General features: G+C 35.8%; 1 protein-coding gene across 3 annotated transcripts in view; it reads right to left on the bottom strand.

The window, feature by feature from the left end:
• The window catches only part of LOC144962681 (receptor-type tyrosine-protein phosphatase T-like), a 405,447-nt gene that overhangs the window by 179,742 nt on the left and 203,356 nt on the right, over positions 1-22,349 (bottom strand). For all 3 annotated transcript variants that reach the window (XM_078895816.1, XM_078895818.1, XM_078895819.1), the window contains one exon: positions 2,333-2,362. In XM_078895816.1, coding sequence (XP_078751942.1) covers positions 2,333-2,362 — 30 coding nt within the window. The remainder of the gene's footprint in view (positions 1-2,332; positions 2,363-22,349) is intronic.

The raw sequence follows: 22,349 nt of genomic DNA, 5'->3' as shown, positions 1-22,349 counted from the left end.
AAAAGTGTAGCATAACTATGTGATATATATCTAATATTGCAAATAAAAGTTGAATATAATTTCTTCTTTTACTTTTCAGGAAATGCAGTTTCGAAACACACAGACTATAACAACATTTATACACAAAACAAGCACAAAAATATACTAATATTAAAATGCTGCCAGTTTTATTTGTTCCCAGACGGCCAAGTTTTGTCAAAGATGCAATATGTTTTGGCAATCTTCTTTTTCGACACCTTAACTCACTCAATCCTAGAGATTTTTGCTACTTTTCAAAACTGGGAAAAAAAATGTATTAAAAATAATCATGTGCATAGATAGTTTCAACTACCATTAACATGTAAAAATTAAGAATATTAGCTTTGACACTACGCTTGTAATTTGTCTAATAAAAATGTAATAAATAGGCATGGAGTAAAAGTAACCCGGGTTAATTATGGATAAAGTCTTTGTTAGGGTGGAGTGAGTTAATCTGCCAGGTCTATCAAGCATTTAAATCCAATTTCCATATTCTATGAGCTACCATTTCAAAGCGTCTTATGTGGCGATAGAATATATTCTGGAAATTGAATCTATCGCCACAAACAGATGCCTCCTAGTCATTAAATTGAGCATTTATATAGCGCAATATCCACTAAAAGTGCTCAAAGCGCTTTACAAGGTTTCCCTGACCAACAGCAATGCGTAACATGTAGAACGGGACATGATGCCCGTTAGGCGATCTTATAATTTTTATTTCTGACAGAGACAACGCTGTTAACGGCCAAGTACTCATTTTACACCTGAGTACGGTGAGAGCATGTGAGTATAGAGCCAGATCTAACAGATCTACCCAATCACTGCATAGGTGGACAGATCGACCTTGGTTCCTTTGCGTTTGAAGCGAGAGCTCTACCAACTGAGCTGTTGGGACCCCAATGTGACAATTAACATTAACCCTCTCCTTACCAGCCATTTTCAGGATTTTCCCCAAAACGTCACACACAACTAGCACTAAATGATATTTTTTATCACTCAAACACAATAGCAGTAACGTTCTTGTGATATTTAGTTTCTTTAGCAAAACATGCCCTACATACAACAGATTGTTAATTTTCTTTAAATTTTATGATGTGCAAAATAAATTTGAATAAGAAAAATGCATTTTGTGTCGTAACAAATGTGGCGAAATTGCTGTAGGTGGTAAGGACAGGGTTAACTCGATTCACAAAAAGTGAGTGAATGTTTTGCTAGATGAGGTCTGCAAAATCTTCAATATTCCTCCTTTTCATCAACCCTTATAAATTACTATCATCTTTATTTTACATAATACTACTATATTTTGTTTGATTCACTAGACCGTCTGGAAAATAAACATAAAAAGTAAGCTGTCTAAATACTACTAGGAAATGGAATTTAAACATAAAATTGAAAGTTTATCTAAATTAATTGAGAACAACAACAAATTTCTATTTCCAAAATATTATTTTAAGGAACACAAAATCTGCCGTACTCTGGTAAAAAACATATATTTAAAAATTTGGCCAGAAAACTTGTCCTTCATATATTGATCGATTTAAATGACTCTCATCTTGACAAAAACTCTCAAACCCGGGACTTCGGCGAAGTCATCGATATTTGAAGGACGAGTTTTCTGGCCAAATTTTTTTAATGTGTTTTTTTTTCTCCAGAGTATGGCTGAAAAGTGACATCAAACAAAACTACAAGAATATAGACAAGTAATTATCACATACAAAGGGCGTCCAACTCTAATCGTGTAGGTGCGAGAAGGGGGGGGGGGGGGGGGATTTTGAAGGGAAAAAAATACAATTATTAAATAGCAGTGCAGCTTCTGCAAAAACAATTTGTCACGTGAGTCTAGATCACATGACTGACTATCTCGGCCTAAATAATAAGGGGATTGTTGTTATTTATTGTTAGTCTCTGTTGGTCACAAGGGTACGGCAGGGTTTGTGCGTCAACTCTCTCCTTACCAGTGCCATTTTCAGGATTATCCTGAACCTTCCTACCCATCCAACACAAAACGACTTTTTTACTCAAGTAAAAAATAGATAAATCAAGAAGCACATCTATACATACTACACATAATTTTTTTCAGCCAAACGAGCTGTAGCTAAATTCACAGTGTCAATTTTGTGAAGTGGATGAGAAAAAAATGTTGGCAGTATCGTAACATTGAATGTGACGATTTCTCAACGCCTGGTAAGAAGAGGTTTAATGGAAGCTAAATTAAATTATAATGATTATGCAGCACTTGGCGCTTGGCCGGTTACAGTGGAACACCCTTGATATGTAATCACAATATTGACAACATCCAACTAAAATTGCAAACCTCTATATTGTGTCCTACGTTGGTGTTTAGCTGCAGAGAGGCATGAGACAATAAAAACAGTTTTATTATCGGCTGTCTGTTAGAACATATTAACATAAAGACTAAACACAGATATTATGATTGTGAAGTTGTAAATAGGTACAATATTATTAATATTATTATAGCATTAGGACTTCATTCATATTATTTCAACAATAGTCTAAAAGTATTGTGGACAAAATTATTATAATACGTTATTCTCAACATAGATACATCTATAAATAACTACATGAAATGTAAATAGATCGAGAACAAAAATGTATAGATGCAGATAAGTAATATGAAATGATGACTTCCAAAACCTGCTTTGTTAACACACTCGTTCAATTTATAGATTGGCCAGATTTCACCAAGGAAAGGGTTATAGATTGGCCAGATTTCACCAAGGAAAGGGGAATAACTCAAGACACATAGTGTATTGTTCTGTAAGACACAGCTGGAAGAAAAAATGTTTCTTCGTCAACCAAATTAAAAAAAAAAAGAATTGAATATCTGTTATATCTTTAGATGTGGGTCCCGATAGATTAGTTGGTAGAGCACTCGCTTCACACGCAAAAGGACATAGATTGATCCCGGGTGCAGTCGAGATTATTTTTTTTTCTGACCCTCTGCCCACCAGCCTGAGCTGAGTCTGTTAGATTTGGTGAGCAGTTCTTTGCGCTAGACTAGCGTCCTATCAAACAGGATAACAAGCAATTGTTATTGTCCGTTTCACGCTATAGAAACCGGGATAAACTCCGGCTTCATGGGCTGAATGAATGGCTCTGAAGGACCACTTTTACTTATCTCTAGATAATGAAAGAAAAGTGAGTTTGAGCAGGCTTTGAAAAACGAAGGAATGGATAGATAAATGTCAATGAGCTGTGACAGAGTTAGAAGAAGCTTCCTATGATGTTTATGTCAAGTATCAAGCACGGTAAAGCCTGTATTCCGCCAGACAATAGACCCTGCAGGTCACAGATAGCTTGAAGCTTATTTTATATCATGCAATTATATTTCTGCCGGTCTCTGAAAAAAAAACAAAAAAAAAAAAAACAAAAAAAAACAAAAAAAAAAAACAAACAAACAAACAAACCCAACACATCTTATAAATTCAGGTCAGAAAACTCGTACTCTAAATATCGACCGATTAAAATGATCCTCATCTTGTCAAAAACGATAAAATCTGGGACTTCAAAGAAAGGAAGTATCAGGTTTGGGAAACTTTGACAAGATATATATGGGTCATTTCAATCGATTGATATTTAAAGGATAAGATTTCAGGCCAATTTTTTTTTTCAAATGTGTTTTGTTCAGAGTACGGTTATAATAAGGCAAAGTAAGCTAAAGCTATAATATACGTTAGAAACATTTCCAAGAACATTGTGGATATTATCAGTAAGCTGATATTTATTTGGTGAGAAAATTAAAAAGATACCCACACTAAAAATAATAAACAAAATTGAATATTATATCTAACAGCTTCAAAAAAGAACAAAATACAAGACACGGAACGTTGGTTATTTTTTTCTATTATGAAGCTGTTAATATTCATTTTTGTTAATTACTTATTACAAGCCACAGCTTCTAGTAGCTTAGTATCATCCACACTGAATATGTAACTCTATTGCATTGTTGTCATATGAAAGACTAAAAATACTCTTCAACAGTCGTAACGTCACTTCCTTCCTAATGACGCATGGTAAATTAGTAACACTGGCTCTAAACTATCGGAACAATGGCGGACGTCGTATGAAATATTTCTCCCGCGAGCATAAAAGCGTATCCAGAGGAAAAAAAAACCCATAAATATGATCATGTTTTGACTTTTACACATTCTGATTACGAGACATATGAAAAATTCTAGCCAGCATGAAGAATAAAAAGAAATGATTTTCTTTGTTTAGAACCAAGATGGCCGCCGTTGCCGGGCGCGTGACATCAGACCACTGAATCCAATTGACCTTCATCTTTGTAGTTTTAAATAAAGCATTTAAAAAGCAGGGCAAATTCTTCACTTCTAACACAATATAATATAATTACCGTTGATTGGGGTGGGTAGGGCCAGTTGATTAACACCACCCCCCACCCCTCAAATGCCCTCCCCCCCCCTTTCCAACTCCCCAGATTGAGAATTAATATACAAATAATATGGTAAAATGTACATCATAATTTCATTGATTTTACCTTTCCCCATACATTAGAAAAAGAACATCGGCGGATAGGTTATTTCAATGTCAAGATATATAAAGATGGTTGAAAAGTGGTCTATACTATCATAATATGATATATATATATATATATATATATATATATATATATATATATATATATATATATATATATATATATATATATATATATATATATATATATAATATATATATATAAAATATCCTCAAATCAACCTCCCTGATGACTCCAGGAACTCTGGACGAATCAATGTTGAAGGAGAATATGCAAAAATAACGCAATATATATATATATATATATATATATATATATATATATATATATATATATATATATATTATATATATATATAAATTGAAATAACTTGTCCCATGTTCTTTTTCTAAAGTGTGGGGAAGGGCGAAATCCATTCATGATGGGGTTTATTTTACCATATTTGTTTAATACCTTTCAATCCTGGGACCATATTTGGGGGGTGGCCTTAGTCGGCCCAACTTCCATTAGTCACCACCTTCCACGGTATTCCAAAAATATTCGATCTCCCCCCCCCCCCCCACCCCCCATTTTGGACACTTCTCTCTTCTTTAATGGAAGGTTGGTTGAATTCCATCATACAAAGTCCTTTCACTTTTCCCGCCAGATCAAATCCCCCCACAAAGTGCTGACACTCAGACGCATTGCAGTTCAAACTGTTGTCCAATCAATAGCACTGGTTTCAAATTGCAGTAAATCTGAGGCAAGTTACCAGCTGGAGTTAATGCACATCAGTACTGCTGTTCTTTGAAGAAAAAAACACGAACACTTTAAAACATTGGCCAGAAAACTCTTCCTTCAAATTATATCAACCGATTAAAATGACGCTCACTTTAACAAAAACTATCAAACCTGGGATTCGCTGAAGTCCTAGGTTCGAGAGATTTTTGCTAAGATGAGGGCCATTTTAATCCATCGATTTTTGAAGGAAGTGTTTTCTGGTCAAAATTTGAAATAGGTGTTTTTACTGAGAACGACAGGGTAGCCAATCCGTGTAAATCCTGGCTGGTCCTAGTCGGACATTCTCCCACAATTCCAACTCCCAAGCCACAGATTCTAGACAATTTAAATTTCTCGTATTTTGCCAGATCAGGTTTTGTTCGTATTTTTTCCCTTCTTTTCTTGTTTTCGACTAATGACCATCTCATTTTTTCTGGGGTCTTTTTTTTCTTCTTTTTTTTTTTTTTTTTCTTTCTTTTTTTCTCCCCAAACCAGTCTCTCTTGTCGGCTAATGTTACATTTTTTGCTATTCCGAGATACATGATATTGTTTGGGGTTTTTGCTTGTCCCAAGACGTCCCCGAAAACCTTCGCCGAATAATAATATGGTTCAACTGCCGATGGAATAAAATCAATTTATTGGAACTGTTACTATTAGCTGTTTTTCTACTTAATAACTTTCTATGTGTTGTTCCCCCTTTCTTTTTTTTTTTCATAGTTGGGAACTCTTCTTATAGTTATAAATGTAAGCCTTAAAATGTCATCTCAATAATATTTGTAAATAATGTGTGTTTATCTATTTAGTCTTTGTGGCCCAACAATAAATAATAATAATAATGGCATTTGTATACCGCATTTTCAAAATAATATAATTCTCAATGCCCTTCACAATGGTTGAAAAAAAATATTTTAAAAATTCCTCTCTTGTACCATAACCCAATACCACACCCTCTCCCCCCCCCCCTCCACACACACACACACACACACACACACACACACACACACACACACACACACACACACACACACACACACGCAAACCCACAATTGAAAATTCACACAAAGGGTTATAACCATAAAGTATGTCTCAGATCAAAAATAGGCAGACGTGAAAAGACAAATGTTTTAGTTTCAATTCAAAAGAATTAAAAGTTGGTTGTTCCCTGATGGTTCTACGGATAGAATTCCATACACGGGGTCCAATAGAATTCCATACACGGGGTACCAAGACAGAAAAAGAACGCCTGCCAAAACAATTGTTTTTAAACAGGGGAACTAAAAGTTAAGTTTTATCAGATGATGACCTTTGTGATCTGCAAGGTGTATAAGGATGTAATATTTTTAAAACCTTTTTTATATAGCGCAATATCCACTAGAAGTGCTCAACGCGCTTTATAAAGGGTCCCTAACCAACAGCAAAACGTAACATAAAGAACGAGACATGACGCCTGTTCGGGGTTAATATAATTTTTTTTTCCGAAAGAGACAGCGCTTTTAACGAGCGGGTACTCATTTTACACATGAGTACGGTGAAAGAATGTGAGTTAAAAAGTCTTTTCCAATGACTCAACTATGCGCCGAGCAAGGTGTCATGTTTTGTCCTTCATCTTAAGTGTTGCTGTTTGCCAGGGACCCCCGTGTAAAGCGCTTTGAGCACGTATAGTGAATATCCGGCTTCAAAAGGAATCTCAATACACATCTTTACTGTATTTGCTTATATTGACGCTATGATTCCTTGATTTGGCTATGAATTCATTGCATTGCATTTTTTAAAACTCAAAATTGATAACTTATATTGTAAAGCGCCCAGAGTTTGTGTTTTACACGAGAATGAGCGCTGTATAAATATGTATTCTTCTCCTTCTTCTTCTTCTTCTTCTTCTTCTTCTTCTTCTTCTTCTTCTTCTTCTTCTTCTTCTTCTTCTTCTTCTTCTTCTTCTTCTTCTTCTTCTTCTTCTTCTCTTCTTCTTATTATTATTATTATTATTATTATTATTATTATTATTATTATAATTATTATTATTATTATTATTATTATTATTATTATTATTATTATTATTATTATTATTATTATTATTATTATTATTATTATTATCTTAAAAGCTAAATATTTTTTTTAATGGAAACAGTGACGTGATACTACACTTCACATGACAATGATAATGACAATCAAGTGAATGAGTTCGATCACAGTAATCTAATTCTGGGTGACGATCCTATCCATCACATACAATAACACGTATAAAGAGAAAGGGGAAGGAACTGTCTTTATCTGCAACCGTCCCCACAAGGACACGATGGGATAAAAGTGTTTAATGGCGAAATGGTGTTCCATCCGTAGCCATCGTTAACATATAGATAGTATGCGCTTGGCTAAGAAGCTCACAACATTGCCATCCGGAAGTATAACGGACCAACACACAAAATTCTGTGTAACCATGATAGATAGATATATAGATGAATGGATAGATAGATAGATAGGTGGAAATGCAAGATAATAGATTACAGGTCGATAAATTCTTTTGTTAACGAATGTGTCGACGGATATAGTATGGGTAGATGGATAGATGGATGAATAGAGAGATGGGTAGAAAGATATGTATCGAAATAGATACCTAGATAGATACGTGGATAGGTAAATGGATAGTTAGATCGATAGATGACTAGATATATAGACGTATAAATATCCTGATGGATGTATGTGATATAGGTTTATAGAGATGTCGAGAAATAATATATAATAATGGAGTTTGAACAGAATCTATTGGTCTATAGGGAATGAGATTAGCGGAAGAGTAGCATCCCTTGATTGGACGTCACCCATAGTCTGTGACGTCACCGGCGGAAAAGTTATTAGAGAGAGAACGTCATGTTGGTTGTGCGCATGCGTCTCTCGTCCTCGCTTCCGGTGAAAGCGGCTTGAGAAACTTCAAAACCAAATTGACGTTCTCTCTGTAAGGTGACGTCCAATCAAGGGACGCTACTCTTCCGCTAATCTCATTCTCTATATTGATATACACTCTTGATGAGACAGACGCAAACAAGAAGGAGGAGGACAGCGTTAGAACATAAGTACGTAGACAGAAAAGTAAACTATGATGATACATTCATAGGAATATTATATGAAAAAATGAGATATATGAAAATGAACGAAATGTTATTATCACGAAGACGATGGGCACTCCGTATCACTTCCTGTATAAACAAGAGAAAGACGAATTTCAAATAACACGAAGTGGATAGAGCCTTTGTTTGTTTCCGGTTGAACAAGAACGCTATTATATCTTGTACAAAAATAGAGAAGAAACGTGTGATGTCAAAAGAACTGGTTCCTATTTCAATGAAAGTGTAAAACTACTCTTCCGGAGGACTGAATACAATAATACGCTTCAACAGTCATGTCGGCACTTCCATCGTAATGACAAATAGTAACTTAGTAACTGGCTCTAAACTATCGGAACAACGGCGGACGCCCTTATGAAATATTTCTCCGACGAGCATGAAAGTGTATCCAGAGGAGAAAAACATTATAAAAGTGATCATGTTTTGACTTTTGCTATATTCTGATCACAAGACAAAAGTTCTAGCCAGCATGAAGAATAAAAAGTACCGATTTTCTTGGTTTAGAACCACGATGGACACCGTTGCTGGGTGACGTGACATCAGACTATTGAATCGAATTGTGTAAATGATCTTCTGGATTCAGAATGATGGTATCTTTTTTCTTTTTTAGTCTAAATAAATGCTGGTATCTAGTCAATACAGACCACCCATATTTCTCATTTACATCTTGTCATACCTAGAATCAGCCCATACATCCTGCTACTAAAATAGTCATCCACCTTATGATTCAAATCGTAACCTATTCATTATTTGACATCTGAAATCTGTCCTAATCATCTGGTTTTTCTGCTGACACTTTTCTTAACATGTTCTTCAAATTTAAAGTGCCATTGAATCTCTCACAAAGACCATTTGCTTGGGGGTAGTAGGGAGTTGTGAATGATTTTATAAATGAATAAATAAATGAATAAATGAAGGAATGAATGAGTAAAACGCTATTCAATTTAAATGAAGGAATGAATGGATAAATTGCTATTCCATTTAAATGAAGAAATGAAAAAAAATATTAAGGTAATCCTGTAAATAGGGAGTTAAAATAAAATATGATCAAATGGGGCAATTAAGAGTTTTACAATTTAAATTTTAAAGTTTGATTGAAATAGATACATGTAACTAAATAAATTCTTTATATGTGTTCCCTCCAAAATGTCATGTATTTTGCTTGAGATAAGGCAGCAAATAAATTCAATCAAATGAAAAAAAAAGAATGGAACCAGAAAAGTGGAGGGTGTGACGTCACGACTTTTCTTCTCTATTCCCTGATAAATCACTTTCTGGTGTGGAAAAAGGTTTGTCCATCTAAATCTACGAAATCCTCCATTTTACGGGGAAAATAGATGTGGGAATAAAAACAACGGGGTCGAATACTCCCCAGTGCCTCGTTCGTGATCTGAGAATAAAAAAGACCTATTAATTGAGATTTCTTCGTTGCTCTCTCTCTCTCTCTCTCTCTCTCTCTCTCTCTCTCTCTCTCTCTTCTCTTCTCTCTCTATCTCTCACTCTTTCTTCTCTCTCTATCTCTCACTCTTTCTTCTCTCTCTCTCTCTCTCTCTCTCTCTCTCTCTCTCTCTCTCTCTCTATATATATATATATAAAATATATATATATATATATATATATATCATTTATATATCTATTTATCTTTCCGTCCATCCCATCCATCCCCGCTATGTATCCATATTCATCTAAAACCAACACTAATTAAAATCCTCAACAACAATGTTAGAGCAAGCCCATAATTCAGTTTGGTTATCAGACCTTCAAAAGTGTACACGTCGGTATCCCATACATCATGACACTTGTTAGGCGATATTACATCTTTTTAAAATTTTCAACAGAGACAATGCTGTCAACGGATATGTGTACTCATTTGTGACCCTTCGCCTCAAAACGGTATTTAGTCGGGATGATTAAGATGTTGAAAATTGAATTTATAGCCCGAAATATCAGACTTGTGTTGAGTTTGTATGTTTTATTGATGAGAATGAATACTTTATTTTAGGGTGCTGATGCCAACAATTCATATTTTTGACCAATTTTAACACTAAATTCACCTTTTCAGCATCTGGTTCGTTCCGACATAATACCGGTTTGAGACAAAGGGTCACATTTTACATCCGAATACGATGAAAGGATGTGAGTCAAGAGCCTTTTTCAAAGGACCAAACCAAACCATGGGGCCACTTTGAGCAAGACTCGAACCCAAGACCGTCTGAGCCTAAGGCGAGTGTCATACTATTAGACAGCATTGTTGCCCTAAACAACCATTATTATATCATTCGGCCGACACCGCCTAAATGTGTTTAAACATCCATTCTGGTGGGCTGTTCTTTTTTACTGCCATTGAAATGTGACATGAAACAGACCGTTGCTTTCTAAAGAGGGTGATATGGGAGTAGTGGTGGGAGTGGGAAAGGGCAGGCGGGGGGGGGGGGGGGGGGGGGGGGGGGGGGGGGGTTATGGATAAATGAAAACAAAATTGTATAGGTGGCCCGTCGTCTTCAAGCGGTATTGTGTCGAAAAACATAGGTGCTGATAATTGAATGTTATAGATAGAATGAAGTTGACGTCACTCGGGTAATTGTTATTGTCTTTAGCCATCCGCGTTTATGAGTAATTCTCATAGTTTTGTGTGTTGGTCCGTTATACTTCCTGATGGCAATGTTGTGAGCTCATAAGCCAAGCGCATACTGTCTATAGACACAAACATGAAACTTGGGGTTCATTAATTCTTTTCGTTATGTAGAGAATAAGTACAATCTCCAACATTGCAAAACGAAAATAAAAAAGTATTTCCCATTAATTTGATTCTAAAGTCACTTTTCTGGAAGTAACTAATCCCAGAATGATAATGATTTGAACGAAATGTGTGAGGACATAGACAAAATGTATAAAATAAAAATGCCAAATGACATACATTTGTTGTGCGGCTATGTAGTCTTGTGATATCACACTCGCTTTCGGATCGGAAGTACCCGGGTTCGAGCCTCGCTTGGCGCATAGTCGAGTCCTTGGAAAAGACTCAATTCTCTCACCGTACTCAGGTGTAAAATGAGTAGCTGGCCATTAACAGCGTTGTCTTTGAATGAAAAAAAAATAATATTTTGCCTTAACAGTCGTCTTGTCTCGTCCTATGTTTTTGGTGTTGCTGTTGGTCAGGGACTTTTTGTAAAGCGCTTTGAGCACGTTTAGTGGATATTGCGCTTTATAAAAGCTCGTTTGTTCATGGTTCTTGTGAGTTATTCGTATCAATATTTTAGTTATCATTATTTTAATTGATAGATGGCTCATTGAATATGCTTTGTGAATATATTTCGAATTTATTAAACGACACTCTGTAGTAACAGGAGAGAATGCATTTGCTCCAATATAATAGTAATAGCGTTCCATTTGACCTGCTGGGATAATAAATGAGACTTGTGAAGCGCATCGGAAAAGTATCATTTTTCAGTTTTTGTAAAGAAAAATTTACGCCTTTCTGTGTTGCATCGTAAGATGCCTTCGCCTAGGTATTCCATGAAGGAATAATATAGATAATCCGCGCCTTCGCATAGGTATTCAATGAAGGAATAATATAGATAATCCGCGCCTTCGCCTAGGTATTTAATGAAGGAATAATATAGATAATCCGCTCCTTCGCCTAGGTATTCAATGAAGCAATGATATAGATAATCCGCACCTTCGCCTAGGTATTCCATGAAGCAATAATATAGATAATCCATGCATTCGCCTAGGTATTCCATGAACGAATAATATAGATAATCCATGCCTTCGCCTAGGTATTCAATGAAGCAATGATATAGATAATCCATGCATTCGCAAAGGTCTTCAATGAAACAATGATATAGATAATCCATTCCTTCGCCTAGGCATCCCATGAAGCCATGATATAGATAATCGGCGCCTTCGCCTAGGTACCCAATGAAGCAATGACATAGATAATCCGCGCCTTAGCCTAGGTATTCCATGAAGCAATAATACGCCATCTACTTCGAATAAAATATATGGATAGAAAATAGAACAAAGAAGTATGGAGAAAAACACAGCAGACACCAATGGGAGTAGATATAGGAAGAAGACGATGGATGTGGTTTGGACACACTTTTAGAAAGTATGACTCCACTATAACAAAGAAAGTATTAGACTGGAACCCAGAAGAGCAAGGGGAAACGAGGAAGAAATAAATAAGCTGATATGCAGAGAAGTGATAAGACATGGAATAAATTATTTTTAAAAATGTTAGTTCAGGAAAGAGATGGATGGAAACTGTTTGTTTGTGGCCAATACCCTGACCCAGGGTGAAAAAGGCAATGATGATGATGATGATGATTATGATGATGATGATGCCTTCGCCTAAACATTCCATGAAGCAATAATATAGATAATCCATCAAACAAAGGCCTGATGTCAACAAGAAACATCCATGAAAAGTGAACAAAGTGGAAAAAATAATTCCAAATTCTATATTTTTATAATGAACAAAAAATCGATAGGTAGAGAAGATGACTATTTATAGAAATATTCGAAGATGAAATAAATAAAGCTCTGCCATATTCTGGGAAAATTTATTTTTTTTAACTTTCGGCCAGAAATCCCGTCCTTCAAGAATCGATCGATTCAAATGACCTTCACATTGTCAGAAAGTCTCAAATTATGGAATTTCCTTGATAACTTACTGAAGTGCCTGGTTTGAAAGTTTTTGATAGGACGAGTCATTTTACTCGATCGATATTTGTAAAGACAAATTTTATGGCCAAAATATCGTTTAATTTAAAAAAGCGTTTTCCCAAATAATAACGGAGCTGGCGGGGGGGAGAAGGGGGGGGGGTGGAGAAGAGGACAGGTTTATAGACTGTCAGAAGAGAATTCCTATGACAAAAATGGCAATAAAACAGACCACATCAGAATGACACGAGAGAAGCATTCCCCCTAATAATCCTTAATTCTGATATTAAAGAGAGGAGAAAAAACAGAAACAAGGCCAACCCTTATATTATGATCTCCGAAGGGAAATCTAAAATCTTTCGCTTAATCCTAAATTGTGATGGAATGTTGGGAGAAAAATGAAACATAGGGATAGAATTCAAGGCTGGTTTTCCAAAACTCGTTAAGTCGATTTTTCTACTTTTTGAGATTTTTCCTTTATTTTAAGCATTAAATGGCTCAAAAACTCCCCATGTTTTGAGTGGTTTTGAAGTTTAAATAAATTAAATATGATAAAATAGAGTACCGAATGAGAAATGTTAGGGGAAATAATCAACAATATCTTAATATGATGGGAAGACGGAGTTAGGGAGTTTTGGAAAGTCATTCAGCAACTTGAACACGCCTTGGCCTCTCTCTCTCTCTCTCTCTCTCTCTCTCTCTCTCTCTCTCTCTCTCTCTCTCTCTCCCTCTCTCTCTCTCTCTCTCTCTCTCTCTCTCTTTCTCTCTCTGTGTCTCTCTCTCTCTCTGTTTCTTTTTGTTGACAAAAACAGGTTTTAATCAATTTGATCAGAAAATAGTTTTTAACTTTCTCTTACCATCCATTTTCAGGATTCTCCCCAAAACTTCACACCCAACTAACACACAAAAAAAGATTTATTATCACTTAAACATAATAGCAGTAAGTTCTTACGATACATAATTTTTGTAGCACAACATGCTCTACAACACACTGTTCATTTTCTTTAAATTTTATGATGTGCAAGAGAAATTTAAATAAGAAAAATGTTGGTTGTATCGTAACGAATGTGACGATTTTCCTTTGGGAGGTAAGGAGGGGGTTACCTCACTCAATCCTAGAGATCTTTGATACTTTTCAAAATTGGAAAAAAATGTATTAAAATTGAGCATGTGTATAAATAGTTTTATTCAACTACCATTAACATGTAAACATGAAATAAAAAACCAAAAAAAAAAACATTAGCTTCGATACTACGCCTGCGGCTATGTGGTCTAGTGGTATGACACTCGCTTTCGGATAGGAAGGTCCTGGGTTCGAGCCTTGCTCGGCGCATAGTTGATTCCTTGGAGAAGGCCCTTTACTTTACTCACATTCTCTCACCGTACTCAGGTGTAAAATGAGTACCTGGCCGTTAACAGCGTTGTCTCTGTCCCAAAAATTTGTAATATCGCCTGACAGGCGTCATGTCTCGTCCTACACGTTATGTGTTGCTGTTGGCCAGGGACCCCCTGTAAAGCGCTTTGAGCACGCTTAGTGGATTTTGCGCTATATAAAAGCTCAAGTTTAAGTTTATAATTTGTCTCATAAAAAAATGTAATAAATAGGTAAGGGGTAAAAGTAACCCGGATAAACTACGGATATAGTCGGTGTTAGGGTTGAGTGAGCTAAAAAAAAAAGATTGTGGCGCAGGTTGACGTGTTATTATTTGCAGGGCTGGTAACGGAAAATAATTATGGGCTTGATTTAACATTGATGTGATGGGCAATATTATTATTATTTTGTGTTGGAATGAGAGAGTATTTCCATTATAACAATGAGCCCATAACAATTTAGGTTATTAGACCTGGAAAGAAGTACACGTTGATTGTGGCCCATCCCGTGAATTCCATTAATTGAGTTTAAAATCAACTCTTAAGCAACAGATTCGCCTCAACCAACGTGTAAATATATATAGGTCTGACATCTAAACCCAATTCTGGGCCTAGTTTAACATTGTTGTAATGGACAATATTTTGCGTCATTTTTTTTCGAAATTTCCATTACAACAACGAGCCCACAATGAATTGGGTTATGAGACCTTGAAATACGTGCACGTCGGCCTCAAATATTGTGAACCGCTTTAAATAAAATGACTCCCTGCTCGTCAAAATATCTCAAACCTGAGACTTCTCTTGTGTTCATTTCAATCGATCAATATTTGAAAATTAAGTATTCGGGCCGAAATACTCGTATAATGATAAAAACATGTTTGTCAAAGTTTAGGATAAAATACTCGTGGGGATTTTGGGAAGTCTTGGAAGCATTGCAGGCTAAATGCTCGTAAATGCACACTGTTCATCGCCCAGGCCATGGGAAAGACAGAGAGAGAGAGAGAGAGAGAGAGAGAGAGAGATAAATATATATATATATATATATATATATATATATATATAGAGAGAGAGAGAGAGAGAGATAGAGAGAGAGAGAGAGAGAGAGAGAGAGAGAGAGAGAGAAAGAGAGGGAGAACGAGAGAAATGAAAGAAAGGAAGAGCACTTTATAAAGGGTTCCTGACCAACAGGAACACGTAACATGTAGAACGAGACATGACGCCTGTCAGGCGATAATACAACTATTTCTTTCGTACAGAGACAACGCTGCTAACGGCCGGGTCACTACTCATTTTACACCTGAGTACGGAGAGAGAATGTGAGTAAAGAGTCTTTTCCAAGCATTCAACTATGCACCGAGCGAGGCTCGAACCAGGACTTTCCGATCCCTGAGATAGAGAGAGAGAGAGAGAGAGAGAGAAAGAGAGAGAGAGAGAGAGAGAGAGAGAGAGAGAGTCTTACTGCAAAGCGAATTGACCCAGTGGTTACTTATGGTAATAAATAAATTAATTTTAAAAAACCATGCCCTTCCGCCACGACATCAAAAGATATCGTCGCCTAGGCATTCCATGAAGGAATATAGATAATTCATCAAACAAGATGTCTGATGTCAACAGGAATCACCCATGTTATCCAAGTGGGCAAATTAGAGGTTAATCTTGTTGCTCAAGTAAAATAACGAAAGTGCCTGAAGCGGGGCTCGAGCCCGGGACCTTCCGGGTCACAGTGTAATGTCTTAATCACTTGGCCATTTCGCCCCCCGCTGGTAAAACCAAAACCAAATCCTGAAACCGAAACAAAGACAATACAAAGAGTCACATCATTATTTATAATGGCTTTGCAATGCTATAATAATAATAATAATAATAACAATAATAATAGTACAAAAGCATTATTTATCGAATGAAGACCCTTCACTTGTCAGCCCACCTACATTCCCCTACAGAAATGGTTCCCAGTGGACACATCCCACATCTATTCGCCGTCTGTTTTTATGGTCAGTGAAATTCGTTATTGAAACGTTGTAACGCTAAAATCATTGAACTTTTCTTTGTCAAGGGGCTGATGTTACATAAATTCAGAAATTACGCATTGGGCTTTGTCGAAAACAACGAGATGGTTTATGTGCGGCTATGTCTGGTGTTGTGGTATGACACTCGCTTTCAGATCGGAAGGTCCTGGGTTCGAGCCTCCCTCGGCGTATAGTGAGTCCTCGGATAAGGCTCTTCACTCACATTCTCTCACCGTACTCGGGTGTAAAATGAGGAGCTGGCCGTGAACAGGGCTGACGCTGTCCGGAAAAAAAAATCATAATTGTATTTTCGCCTAACAGGCGTCATGTCCCGTTCTACATGTTAATAAGTGTTGTTGTTGTTGGCTAGGGACCCCTTGTAAAGCGCTTTGAGCACCCGGGATCGATCTTGGTTCTTTTGTGTGTGAAGCGAGTGCACAACCAACTGAGCTATCGGGACTCCCTGGTCTATTGGGCACGGCGCAAATTCGAGTCCAAGAAAAGGCTCTTTACTCACATTCTCTCACCACACTAAGATGCATAGTGAATGCAAGACCAATAACAGACTTGTCTTTGTCGAATATAAATATCAAAGTGTAAATACTATTAAACAGACATCGAGCTACGTGATATATGTTGCTGTTGGCTTTGGACATCTTGAAAGGCGATTTGAGCACTTTTAATTAATAGTGCTCTGTTTAAAAAGCTAAAGATTTTTAACGAGAGACGCAAGGATGCGATTGTAACAATAACGTATTCAAGAAATATATTAGTGAAAGACAAAGGAATAGTTGGAACTAACAACTAAAAGCAAAGGTTTTAAGTAATGAATATAGAATTACCAGGGGGGTTTCCATCGAAACAACAACAACAACAACAACAACAACGACAACAACAACAACAACAACAACAATACTACCGTTCTATGAAGATAAAAGACACGTATTTAAAATTTTGGCCAGAAAACTCGTCCTTAAAATATCGATGGATTAAATTAACCCTCATTTTGTTAAAAAAAAACCCATTCAAACCTGGGACTTCCACGAGCGCGGATGTCCCAGGTTTGAGAGTTTTTGACAAAATGATGTTCATTTTAATCCATCGATATTTGAAGGACGAGTTTTCTGAACAAAATGTTAGATGCGTGTTTTTTTTCCAGATTACGATAGAATAAATATATGGATGTATTTTGATTCCCATGGGGGTTGTAAAAAGGTCTTTGTAGAGATTAAGATCTTTGTCGAAGACAATATAACAATTATTGTAAAGAAACTAAGTATGGACGAACCTGATAATAATAATAATAATAATAATAATAATAATAATAATAATAATAATAATAATAATAATAATAACTAATTAATAATAATAATAATATAATAATAATAAAAATAATATAAATAAATAATAATAATAATAATAATAATAATAATAAATAATAATAATAATAATAATAATAATAATAAATAATAATAAAAATAATAAAATAATAATAATATAATAATAATATAATAATAATAATAATAATAATAATAATAATATAATATAATAATAATAATAATAATAATAATAATAATATAATAATAATAATAATAATAAAATTTTTAAAAGGAATGGTTTTCTGACGTATAAATTAAAGACCCAAAATCACATAGTATATTACGTAACCAAAGGAATTTCCCTAAATCTCAATGGTTTTCTATTTATAAAAAGCGATTCGAGTCAAAATGAAAAATATAATAGAAGCAAAATAGTCCTTCAGAGCCATGAGGCCCGAACCGAGATCGATTCCGGGTGGAGTCGATACGTTGTTATGACCACCTTGTCCATTAATTGGGTAGCTGGATTTATCTTTTAGATCTGACAGAAAGTACTTTACGGTAGCCTGGCGTCCTATCCTAAGGATAGCAAGCAATTGCCATCATCAGTTTCACGTGATAGAAACCGGGATATACAATGGCTCCATGAGGCTAATGTCTCTGGAGGAATTCTTTATTCCAGCACAATACCAACTTAGCTGACATAGACTCCGGAGGACAATATTTACAGGAAATTAAGGGCAAAGAATACGCGCCAAGTGTTCCCTTTTCTACATAATGCTAGAATAATTTAAATAACCCATCACATTTTTGTTTACCTTTCGTAGTCTTCCCTTACAAAAAAAAAAAAACACCCCAAGACAGCAATGCTGTACTCTGGAAATAAACAATATTTAAAAATTTGGCCAGAAAACTCGTCCTTCAAATATCGATCGTTTTAAATGGCCCTCATCTTGGCAAAAACTCTCAAACCCGGGACTTCGCCAAAGTCCCGGGTTTGAGAGTTTTTGCCAAGATGAGGGTCATTTAAAACGATCGAAATTTGAAGGACGAGTTTTCTGGCCAAATTTTTAAATGAAGTTTTTTTTCCAGAGTGAGACAGAACATCTCGTTTATATTTGAACAATGAAGTCAGACTTTTGTAATTATTGTAATGATCAAATAATAAACTACGGCTTCTCATTGATGAACTTCTTTCTTCTGCTTCTCGTAATTTCCGGTAGGAAATGACGTAGGGAAATGTAGTGTATAGTTGACAAACAGAGAGCGGAATTATAATATAAGATATCAAGCTGGCGAAAACTGTCAAAAGTGTCTGAGCTAATTTTACCTATGTTAAAGACTAGACATAGTAAATAGAACGAGAAAGAAAGAAAGAATGAAAGAGAGAGAGAGAGAGAGAGAGAGAGAGAGAGAGAGAGAGAGAGAGAGGGGGGGAGAGAGAGGGGGGTGGAGAGGGAGAGAACAGCTGGATATTATCGTACATAATGATGATAACTCATATCTATTCAAATTATTCTTTAATTTACGATTCTTTCATTTCTTTGTATTTATTAAACGAGTCATTTTTATCGTGCCCAGTAATACTACGAGCTTTTTATTTTCTTAAAATTCCGGACGTGTTCCCAAACAGTGCACGAGCTTGCGAGTGCACGTTGGGAACAAAGTTCGAATTCCAAAACACAAGAGTGTAAAAAATCATTTATTCTACCCCTCAATCGATTCCAATTTGGTCATCTTTGAAACATTTAAATGATACTTATTTTTAAAGAATCTCTGATTTTTAGTGACATTTACGAATGATAATCTGACGTCACAAATTACTGTTGTAAACACGATATCATTACGCGTTACTATTTAGGGAGAGGGGTGGAGTAATATAAATTTTATGACTGAAAATGATATCACAAATTACGTAAGACTACTTCTTCAAGCAACCTTTTACATAATCCCAGGGTCTTCTTTTAACTTGTACTCTGCCGATATTGATTCAGCAATAAGTGTGCAGTCGGCACTTTATTTCTCACTCTAACAATACCGACGTGTACATATATGCAGATCTGACATCCGAGCGCACTTATGGGCCTCGTTTAATATTGTTATAATGGACAATATTTTGCGTCATTTTTTTGTGTGTAGATTTCTATTACAATAACAAGGAGCCCATGCGGAATTGGGTTATCAGACCTGTAAATAAGTGCACGTGGAACAATACCCAACATACTACGTACGAAAATAAGATATATTGCCATCATCATCATCATCATACTCACTTCATTATCATCACATCGAAGAACGAAGTCTACCCTACCTAACCTCTCCGTTCATAAATACATGCGATAGCCATCAAGGGTCACAATACCAATAACCCCTTCCCCCAAGCCCCCCCCCCCCCCCCACCATCTCACCCCCATGCTCATGAAAAGCCCATTCCGTCGGCACCGATGTCCATGTCACTAATGACCCCAATACACGCACCGATCTCAAACAAGCTCCATACATCAGCTTAACCCCCTGCCAATGAGCATCCACCAATATCTCATGAAATCGCCATCTTCCACCGGAAGTCTGGGATCCGTGAAATGACCTGCCTCGGCGACCTTATACTGAGCAACATCCTCCATTAATATCGGCTTGATAGGCTAGGTAGAGGCTTAGGAGTGACAGAAGGTTTCACGTTCTTATTTGGGATTTATAGACGGCCTACGATGACTTACTTATTATTATATCAAATCACGAATCTATGCGGTTATGATGTGGTCTTGTGGCATGACACTTGCTTTTGGATAGGAAGGTCCTGGGTTCGAGCCTTGCCAAGAGCATAGTTATTGAGTCCTTGGAAAAGGCCCATTATTAACATTCTCTCATCGTACTCAGGTCTCTATCCAAAAAAAATGTAATATGGCTTAACAGTAGTCATGTCTCGTTTTACATGTTACATATTGCTGTTGGTAAGGGAGCCTTTGTACAGCGCTTTGAGCACGTTTCGTGGATATTACGCGATATAAAAGCTCAATATTTTGTTTCGTTTTGAATCTATTGCAATGGCCAATACATCCATTCTCTGAGAAAAAAAACAAAACATGTTTTAAATTTTTTGCCAGTAAACTTGTCCTTTAATTATTATATTGATTAGCATGACTCTCATCTTGTCAAAAACTCTCAGACATGCTACCCTGCAACTTCTTCAAAATCCCAGGTTTGATAGTTTTTGATAAGACGAGGATATTTTAAATAGATCGAAATAAATTGAATAATGATAATGAGTTTTTGTCAAGTTTTTGAATGCGTATTTTTTCCAAAGTGCGGCAATGATTGTTTAATGTTTGCTGAATTTCACAAAATAATATTGCAGATGATGTATTTGTAGACAACTCCCAATAACAGTTTTACTTCACTTCAATTGCATTCATGTTTTCATTGTAAATACATCGTGGATCGCAAATTACAATACAATCATACACAATCATCCACCCACACAAACATAAAGGCCGAACTATTACAACTATTTATACTTTATTCAATATTTCAATTTTTCATCTCTGTTGCCTATGTTAGGTCATGTTGACTCCCTTGTACAAGACCAATAATTGTGTGCAGATCGTCATCAAAACCGACCCCTTAACACGCTGGGACACTGATATCGTATTAAATCCCCCCCCCTTCCAAAATAAACAACAAAAAAACAAAAACAAAACAAAAACAAAAAAAAAAAAAAAAACGACCGTAATCGAATCTAGAATATTATTATTCTCTGCAATAATACGATAACACATTATCATCTCTGACTTTATCACAACCATTCTGTCGTTGAGATGACACAATGAATCATGGCTAACAAGGGGGTAAACAGAGGAGGGAAATCTCCCCTGCAATGCTGCTGTATTCCCAGATAACACAATTTTATAAAATAAAATAAAAATTTGGCCAGAAAACTAGATTCAGAAAATATCGATACTTCAAATATTATTAGTACGTATTATTGAAATGACACCCAACTTGACAACATTCTGGCAAACATTCTCAGACTTGAAAATTTTGGCCACATCAATTAACAAGTTTTGTGTCATCACCATAATCTATCAATATAAATATGAACAAAATATTTTCTGGCCAAAAATCTGTCGTTTAGTTTAGTTGTTGTTGTTGTTGTTTTTGGGTTGTTCTTTTTTTGTCAGCGTCGCGTGCGACAGAATTGTTCATGTCAAAATGTTTATTGATGGATGTCTGAATAATCGTCAATGCAGGATACTGGTACGTAACGCGATACCACTCACAGCGTGCGGCTCTCATTTCATTCATTACTATACTACTCTGTTAAAGAAAAAAAAAAGAACAAACACAAAGATTTAAAATTAAAAAAAAAAAAACAGAAAAAAAAGCATTTATTTTATTTTATTTTGGCCATGAAACATTTGCTTCAAATTTCAATGGATTTTGAGTTTTGTCGACAAGTAAAAATGTCTAAATCACACGAGATTTCTATGAAATTTAAGTTTAAAACTTTTTTGACAAGTTGGTTTTCATCTTAATTGATCTATTATTGATATTTTAATTAAGTCCACGT

This window comes from Berghia stephanieae, chromosome 1 (genome assembly GCF_034508935.2).
Source record: "Berghia stephanieae isolate SIO BIC M18660-M18661 chromosome 1, UCSD_Bste_1.3, whole genome shotgun sequence".
NCBI classification, from domain to species: Eukaryota; Metazoa; Mollusca; class Gastropoda; order Nudibranchia; family Aeolidiidae; genus Berghia; species Berghia stephanieae.
This window is presented reverse-complemented; position numbering and strand designations above follow the sequence as displayed.